At 48.4% G+C, this 9,446-nt stretch overlaps 1 protein-coding gene across 1 annotated transcript in view; it reads right to left on the minus strand.

The window, feature by feature from the left end:
- LOC133374918 (5'-3' exonuclease PLD3-like) overlaps nt 1–9,329 on the minus strand; it is a 34,042-nt gene extending 24,713 nt beyond the window's left edge. Inside the window, exons 1-3 of the mRNA XM_061606245.1 lie at nt 9,240–9,329; nt 6,609–6,968; nt 1,031–1,222 (exon numbers count right to left, since the gene is read on the minus strand). Of these exons, the coding sequence (XP_061462229.1) occupies nt 1,031–1,222; nt 6,609–6,698 (282 nt within the window). The 5' untranslated portion in view covers nt 6,699–6,968; nt 9,240–9,329. The remainder of the gene's footprint in view (nt 1–1,030; nt 1,223–6,608; nt 6,969–9,239) is intronic.
- Between the last annotated feature and the right edge of the window lie 117 nt (nt 9,330–9,446).

The raw sequence follows: 9,446 nt of genomic DNA on the forward strand, positions 1-9,446 counted from the left end.
CTTCCCTGTGATCCATGGCAGCTACCCTCAGGGGCCCCTGTGGCCCTTGGCCAGGGCCCGACCTGGTCACCCTTTGGCGCCAGAGAACCAAACACACAGCTAATCAAAGCACATGCTACCTCACTGAAGATCATGCCACTCTGCCTGGCTGCTAAGCAACACCACCACCACCACACCCGCTTGGTCAACTGACTTACTAACAACAGAATTAACCCTTAAGTTACAAACTGAATGATCTCTGCTGTTGCACTTCCAGCAAAGTGCACAGCTGCCCCCTCCCCTGCTACTGCTCCAGTCAGAATTGGAATCTTCCTCCACTCTGTGTTTCAGTTTCATAAAAGCAGGGGTGGGTGGAGTCTTTTTTAATCCCAAGGTGTGTGCGGGAGGCACAGACAGGGAGATGGGCAGGAGCAACACCAGCAGTGTTGGAAAATAGCCAAACATGGGCAAGACCACCCATTTTCTCTCCTTCTGCCACCCACCTACTATTCCATTGTCCCTCTTTCTCTCCCAGTCAAAAAATAAGGGGGGGGGCTCAGGGCCCTCTGGCCCACTTTGACCACTGGCAGGTGGCCCTCAGAAGGCAGTCTAGAAGAGAGAGCAGCCCTCGGGCTGACAAAAGGTTCCCTACCCCTGAAATAAATAAAGAAATACTTTGCATATCACTGGGCTCCTACTGGGAGGAAGGGCGGGATAGAAATCCAATAAATAAATAAATAATAAATAAATAAACTTAGGTTGCATACGCACCACACGTTTAAAGCACATTCTCCCCCACCCAAAGAATCCTGGGAACCGTAGTTTACTCCTTCACAGAGCTACAATTTCCAAATTACAAGGATTAAATGTACTTTAAATGCTTTAAATATACTTTACACCTATGGTGTATATGCAGCTTCCTGAATCCGGAGAGGGGAAGGGGAGATTGGATTGTCCACCCCAGCCCCCAAATCCCCCCAGTCCTATTGCACAACTACGACTGACACCCAGGCGCCTCAGCCACACGAAATACAAACTCAGGAAGACTCACCAAGTGGGTATCTCTTTCCGACACGGCTCGCTTGCTGTCTTCATGAGGTTCTCCTTCTCCCAATAGTGGCAAAGGACTGGGGGACCAATCCTGGTCTGGGTCAGCCTGCTTCCTGGACGCTTTGATGCTCTCCCGGGGTGTAACGATATCAGCAGCGCGGCTTCCTTCAGAGCCTTGTGGCTCCCTTGAAGCCTGTTTTTGAGAAACAGTACAGAGCTGCATCAAAGGGCAGCTGGCGCCTGCCTCACAGTAAATTGTGGCGCTTCCTCTTTCCGTTTCGTTGCTATTGCACCTGCTGTGCGGCGTGTGAGCAGTGTGTGATCTTTTATTTTGTTTTGTTTAGCTTATTTATTTTGTTAAAATATTTGTAAGCTACACTTTTCATAACGGCCTATTGAGGCGGCATTACAATATATATATAAAAACAGTATTAAAAACCAATAAAAACATTGTCGAAGACAAATGCATTCGTAAGTACTGCATTGGTTGGAAAGGAACATTCATATTAAAAGGTTCAGGTTTTAAAAAGTTCAGTTTTCAGGAGATGCCTGAAAGAAAGGGATGGTTCCTCTCGAATCTTTCTTGGCAGGGAGCTCCACATGGCAGGGCCTGCGACTCTGAAGGCTCGGTCCTTGGTAGAGGCCAACTGAACCTCAGGGGCGTCAGAAACCACCAAAAGTGCCCCATCAGACCTCAGTGATCGAGATGGAACATAGAGAGTCAAGTGGTCCTTAAGGTGCTTTGGGCCCTAGTTGTTTAGTACTTTGTGGTAGCAAACTGACAACCAGTGCAGCTGTTTCAGCAAGGGGGCTGTTGCCAGTAATCTGCTCCTGTCAGCAATCTGGCCACTGCATTTGCAGCTTCCAGATACTGTGTACACAGTTTGAAGATAAGGCTGCCGCCCTGGGTTCATACTGGGAGGAAGGGCGGAATATAAATTTAATAAATAAAATAAGACATGATAGGATCAAAAATGGCATTAAGTAATGGCCATTCAGGCACCTTCCAAAACAATTACAGTAATAATAATTATTATAATAATAAGTTGTTGTTCCGGTGCGCCGTCAAAACTAATCACCCAGTGTCACTGAAAAGGTACTTGAGGGAATATTGGTGCTTTGACTTCTTGTGCGAGAAAGTATAGGCCTGTGCAAAGGCTGCAACCAAGAGGGTGGCTTCTGTGACCATTATGTGGCTCTGCAAAGCTGCAATTAGCACAAGGAGCTCTCTTGGGAGTTTCCTCTTTCAGACAGGCTGCACACAGATGTTTTCACAGCCAACAAGAGATATGAGCGGCAGCGAGGTCTCTGCCTGCCTTCTGAGCCACACTCATCACAGCAAACTTCCTGCCTTCGAAAAGAACCTATGATACCAACAGCTGCCTTTGATCGGGTCAAACCTCTGGTTGGTCAACTCCATCTGGGTCTCCAAGGTCTCAGACGGAGGGGTTTTCACAGCCCGGCAACTTATGATCTTTTTAAATGAGAGGTTCCAAAGATTTGACCCGTGACCTTCTGCATGCAAAGCGAGCGCTCTGTCACTGACTTATGGGCCCCCACCCAACAGAATACGTGCAAGTGAACACGTTTAGTGCATTGTCTTCAACAGGTGGGTTGGGACTTGGATTCACTGCTGGCTCGCAGCCTCATCTAAGGTGGCTTGTGACAGCAGGAGTTTCACCGTACATGAGTGGGTGGGAATGAAGAAATGGGTTCCCAAATGCATGTTTGGGTTAAAGGTGAATCCCAGGTCTGAAAAAGCTGAAGACTACTGTTCTAGCGCACGGATGGGGTATACAGGTTGCTGGTGTCCATGGGGACAGGTGGGGAGGAAGGCAGGGAGCCCAACTGTAGGTGGAACCAGAGCCAAGGTCAGGCAGAGCCAACTCATTCTTGTTTCCCCCCCATCCTCTTCCTCCTTGCTGAGTTCCACAAGGGGCAACACTGAGACTAAGGAGGAGAAGGAAGCTGACAGTCAGAGCCACCCCCTGGGCTGATTGTTGGAAGGAAGAAGGCAGGGAGGTGGGGCCTGGCCGAGGGCACAGTGAGATTGGTGGGGCACTGCCCCATCCGCCCTAATGCACCAGCCTCCAGTGGTGGCTAGTGGCCATTAGGACTAGTGGGGCGGAAAGCAGGGAGCCCGAACAGTAGGTGGAGCCAGAGCCAATGAGAGGCGGAGCCAACTCATTTTAGTTTTGTCCTTGCCCTCCCCCCTCCGCTGAGTCCTACAAGGGCAATGCTGAGTTTAAGGAGCTGAGAGGCAGTGCCACCCCCTGGACTGGATGTAAGGAAGAAGGCAGGCAGGTGGGGGCTGGCGCAGGCAGGCTGAGGTTGGTGGGGCAGAGCCCCATCCGCCCTCATGGAGCAGCCTCTGCGGATGGGGAACCGGTGGCCCTCCAGATGTTGTTGAACTCTAATTCCCAGGATGGCCAATGCCTGTTCCAGGCTTTTTCTCCCAGTTTTTTTTCTGGGGGGAGGGGAGCTTTGGGCATGGTGCCCTCAGTGGGTCCCCCCTCCCTCTGGTCCCCTCCCCCTCTCAAAGGCACTGCTGTCCACTTGCCCGCACTTCCCCTCTGGGCCCAATCTGTACAATCTCCCAGAGGCAGAGTGCACTGCAGGTGGAGAGCATCACTGTAGATCCTCCCTCAGGATGTTCCCTGCATGCTCAGAGACGGCAGGCGCACCCAGGCAGCAATGACAAAATGGAGGGAGACCAAGAGGCTCTGGTGAGTGGCAGTGGGCCCCCTCCAGGGGCGTGGGCCTTGGCAGATGCCCAATGATGCCTGCCTCTGATGCTGGTCCCAAGCATGGCTGATGGTCAAGGAACATCCAGAAGGCAAAGGTTCCCCATCCTTGATTGTCCTATACTCTCTTCCACCTTGCAATGGCTCTCCAGTGAGAAAGGCCACTTGTTTCCATCTCTGCTATTGGAGATCCTTTTTTTTTTTTGGCCAGGAGATACTGGAGATTGAACTGGGATATCCTGCCTAGTGGCATGCTCTCCTACTGAGATGTGGCTTCTGCCCGGTAACAAGAACTGCCTTAATACTGAGTCAAGCCATTGGTCCAATAGGGCCTACTTCAAGGGGGAGGAACCTCCTTCAGCTCAAGGGCCGCATTTCTTCTGGGCAATTTCCCGAGGGCTGCATGCCAACGGTGAGCCAGAGGCAAAGTGGGCAGATCAAGAAATGCAATGTTTACCTTTGCACAGGAGTCTAGTTTCTGCACACACTAGCGCATCCCTCTCTATCCTCCATCCAGATGCATGACCAGAGGACAAGGACACAATCCGGCCAGGCAGAAACACTCAAGGAAGGTGGGAAGCAAGGCTGGTGAGAGGTGTGGACTGGGTAGAGTCTCAAGGGCTGGGTAGAGAGGCCTGGAGGGCCGTTCTGGCAAGCAGTAGCTTCCCAAGGATTGACTCCACACTAAGGGCTACGTAAGCCTTTTAATCTGGACTTGCCAAGGATCGAAGCAAGAACCATTTTCCCAGAAAGCATACGCTCTACTGTAGTTCCCCTTCCAAAAGCAGCATTCAAAACAGAGCAATTAAGATTGATTCCTCCACCAAATATGAAGTTTTAAGGCTGGCATAGGGAACCTGCTGGACTCCAGCTTCCATCATTCCCAGCCATTGCTCATGCTGCCTGAGGGCGTCCAGGCACTTCCAGAGGGCCCCAGGCTCCACATCTCCACATCTCTTGTTTAAGGCATGTAATGCTCTGGTGTGTGGCACAGAGGTAATTCCCTTCAGCACCGCAATGGTCAGAGTGCAGAAGGAGGCTGATGATCCCCTCAAGAATGTTTCAGGCCCCTTGACTGAAAAATGGAAATGGACTGCCTTCAAGTCGATCCCAACTTATGGAGACCCTACGAATAAGGTTTTCATAGTAAGTGGTATTCAGAGGGGGTTTCCCATTGCCTTCCTCTGAGGCTGAGAGGCAGTGACTGGACCAAGGTCACCCAGGGAGCTTCATGGCTGTGTGGGGATTCGAACCCTGGTCTCCCAGGTCGTAGTGCAACACCTTAACCACTACATTACACTGCTTTTTAAGACACAACAAAGGGAACAATACTGGGAACTATCGTTTGTTCAGGGCGCTGAAGACTGGTATTTAATGCTAGTCCTACTCAGAGTAGACCCATCAAAGTTAACCGACATGACTAATTTGCATTCATTCATTTCAGAATGAGCTTGGCTGGATACAACCTTCGGTTGCACGTCAAGTTGTTCCTGCTCTCCAAGTATTCTGGCCAATGAATGCAAAGCCAGGCAAGGGCATGCAGGCTGAGGTCGGCAGGACAAGGCCCCATCTGCCCTAATGGACCAGACTCCACTGTGTTTAAGTCCATCACCACTAACACCAAATTTCTGCCAACGTAGAAGGCCGCCTTGCTGTTCAGTCAATTCCCTATCACACCTATTTCACAGATGCTTGGGTATGATTTCAGCCTTTACTGCAGTGTTCATCTTTCAGTACGGATGGTTAGGACTTGTCCTTTCTATTCTATTCTTGGATTAACATTTTATGGGGGTGAGGGGTTCTTCCGTATTTTTTTATTAACTTTTAATTTGATTATACCTGTTTGCATTTTGTCTTGTTAGTTACTTCAAAACTATTATTTTGGAAAAAGGGACAAAACACGTGCAATCATCATAATCATTGGGACTCCTTAATGTCACGGACTGGAGAAATCTAGCAGCATTTGGGGTGGGCGGAAATATGGTCAGGTGCATCCAGAAACCTGGATTGTGTTTCATTTTGTTTGCCAACTACAATCATAATAACTTTGCTGGCAGTGAGGGACAGATCTGACAATTTCCGTTCCCTCTGCTTCTCATTATTCCAATCTTAAATTCCGTTCTCCGTGTTTATACAGCAATTTGTGATTTTTTTTTAAATCCCCATGAAAATTCATCAGCATTTCAGTGCAAAGTTCTCCTAACAAACACATTTTCATACGCAGTTTTGACTAATGAACACATGAGTCACATATAAATCTAACTGATCGATAAATAACATTTTTGCAAGCAATTTCCTCTTAATGTATGTTTGTATCTCATTTGCACGAATTGTAATGCACCCTATCCCCAAATATATGAATTTTTGTAAACATTGTTTCGTTGAAGAACTGCACTGCAAAATTCAGATAACTGGAAATATAGAAGGATGGCTATTTCCGGTTTCATGTTGTTCCAGAAAGTGCAAATTTGATAGACTTCCTTTAAATGTGAACTGAATCAAATGTCTCCCCCATTCTTATCTGCTGGTAACTAGTAATCTGAAGCATATACTGTTCTGGTTGTCTTCACTGCTGGCAAGGCAAGCTGTTGTTCCCTCTGAGGAGCTGTCCAGCTAATACAGGAAGCAACCTAGTACTCAGATTGATCCACTGGTGCATCTAGTGAGGACTGCCTAACTTTGGCAGTGCAAGGGTCTTTCCCAGCCCTATAACCTGAGATCCTTTCAGTGGAGATGCCAGGATTTGAGCCAGGTAGTCTTTCTGGCATGCAAGCCAGCCTTATGCTCTACCCACTGAGCTACGGCCCCTCCTTGTGAAAGTTTACCCCGCCTCACCTGTTCTCCAACTTTGTCCTGTTGCAGGCGAGTGGACCTCCTCACAGGGGTGTCCCTGGATTCACTTCGTGCCAGTTCTTCCCTCCTCATGGCGTGGTGGCTAACAGAAGGGAGGAAGAAAGGAATCTCCAGCTAAAAGGAAGGGTTCTCCAGCCCCCAGAGATTCCCACCGCTGGCTGCCCTGCTCGCGGCTTGAAAGCGCAAGCAGTCTGTCAAACAGGCTCCCCTGCCTCACAGGGACGTTAGCAATTCAAAAAGAACCCCACTGGATGGATTTGAAATGACAGGCGGTGGCAATTGGCTGGCAGGTTGTTTATATTATGCAGGCTTCGCTCCTGCCAGTTGACTCCTAGCGGCCCACTGTGGAAAGAAGACACAGAAGAGGAACATCAGCTGGTGCAACAGCAGGAAGAGAAGCGATCAAAGCCAACAAATCAAAACCAAAACCAACCTGCATTTTTCCCCAGTTTGGGGGAAGGAGCTTTTTAAGGGACCTCTAAGCAATTGGCACCATCAGGAGCAGGACTTTTGGGAAGCTGACCAGGGCCCCACTCAGCAGAATGATCAGGAGGGCCTCCCAACCCAGCAGGGCTGGTGGCTTACCATGTTTTAAAGGAGGTACAGTAATACGCATTTCCATCTAAAGCAGAGCGAGGAATCTTTTCTGGACAGCGGGCCAGATCCTTCTCCCCCCAAATTTGACAGATGGTCAGGGCTGCTCACCTGTCAGCCACCTGACATCATAGTGCCATCAGGTGATGCTGCGCTTTGAAGCCCCAACTGTCAGGACTTCAAAGCGCAGTGCGAGGCTGTTTGGAAGCCTTTTTGCAACCAGTCCTGTGTTTTGCTTAGGCTGTGTGTGCACCTGTTCCCAGCAGGGGAATAGATACCTGCAGCCAAACTGAGCAGGATTTCACCCTTGCTCATCAGCTGATGAGAGGGGACTAGATCCTGCTGCTTTGGCTGCTTGCAAGGGAACATTGGTCCTCTATTTATGTATAATTATTTATTTATTTCATTTATGTCCCACCTTTTCTTCTTAAGAAAGAGCTGAAAGCGGTGTACATGGTTCTCCGCCTCATTTAATCACCACAACAACCCTGTGAGGTGGGTTAAACTGAGAGGCCCAAGTCAAAGCCCAAAGTTTTTAAATTGATTTTTTTTAAGCGTTTTTAAATTTGTACATTTGTATATTTGTTTTTAATGTTTTTAATTGTTGTAAATCACCCAGAGAGCTTCGGCTATGGGGCAGTATACAAATGTAATAAATAATAATAAAAAAAATGGCTGAGGGGGGATTTGAACCCTGATCTCCCAGGTCCTAGTCCAACACTCTAACTGCTACACCACACTGGCTTTCTAGTCCAGCATGCTGTTCTCTCAGTGGCCAACCAAATGCCTTTGGGAAGCCCGCAATCAGGACCTGAGTGCAACAGCAACTCTCCGCCACTTGTGATTCCCAGCAGCTGGTGTTCAGAGGCATACAGAGCGGATAGAGCAAAGCCATTGTGGCTTGCAGCCATTGATAGCCTTATTATCCTCCATCCATTTGCCTGCTTCTTTTGTAGCCATCCAAATTGGTGGACAGTCTTGCACATATATAAATGGGAGTAAGCCCTATTTGATGGTTTGGGGCCAGGTTACCTGAAGGACCACCTTTCACTTCTATGGGAGCCTGCCCTCCCATGACTTGAGATCAGGTTCAGAGGCATGGCTTGTGTCCCCACCAGCAAGAGAAAGAAGGCTGGCAGCCACAAGGGAAGGGGCTCTTTCAAGAGTGGCCCCCAGCTGCTGTCTAGGGCAGTGATCTTCAACCTTGGCCACTGGCTAAGCTGGCTGGGGTTGATGGGAGTTGTAGTCTGACAACACACAGGGTCCCAAGGTGGAAGAATGGTGGTCTAGGTGATTTTGCCACCTTCTGAAGACTTTTTTGGGGGGAGGAAGGAGAGGCTTTTGGTCTTTGCACTTTGGTTAATTTTTGCAACTTCTTTTATCATCTGTGTGGTTTAGATTTGATTATATATATATATATAAATTATATATATAATTATAAATACAATATACAATAAATAAATAAAATGCTATACTACTAGAAACAGCTCTCCCATAAATAAGCAAGCAAACTAATGTACTACTTGGTCAATAATAATAAACAATTATATGCCACTGTGGTGTAGTGGTTAAGGTGTTGGGCCACTACAGGGTTCGAATCCTCACACAGACGTGAAGCTCACTGGGTGACCTTGGGCCAGTCACTGCCTCTCAGCCACATGGGGATTGACTTGAAGGCAGTCCATTTCCATTTTTCATTATGTCTTAGAAGAAAGCCTAGAACTCTGCACACGTTTATGGTCACCGTGCCCTTAGGTTCTTTTTGGCAAGCTTTATTCCCCATTGGAAGGGGACACAGAACTCTGCATATGCTCAGAGGCACTGTGCCTAGCTCCTTTTGGAAGGCCTTTTCCTCCCTGGAAATTTCCCCCCTCGACTTGAAGGCAGTCCATTTCCATATGCTTATGTTTAGGTTGTTTTTAATTGTTGTAACGCGCCCTGGGACCTTGGTTGAAGGGCGGATAATAAATTCTAAATAATAATAATAACAGACATGTATTTACATAGACAACAACTTACACCGTCAACCCCCTACCACGCCTCAAGAAAAAAACACCCGCCCAAGTACGATGTAATCCGAAACTCCTCCTCCTTGGCTCTTGGACTATTCCCACCAATCGGCGTTAAGGGCAAGGGGTGGAGTGACCACTTAGACTCGGGACAGCGGCGCTGCTTCTCAGCTCCTCCAATCACAGACCCGAAAGCGGTCCGTGACTGATGGGCAAG

Source organism: Rhineura floridana, chromosome 22 (genome assembly GCF_030035675.1).
Source record: "Rhineura floridana isolate rRhiFlo1 chromosome 22, rRhiFlo1.hap2, whole genome shotgun sequence".
Classification (NCBI taxonomy): Eukaryota; Metazoa; Chordata; class Lepidosauria; order Squamata; family Rhineuridae; genus Rhineura; species Rhineura floridana.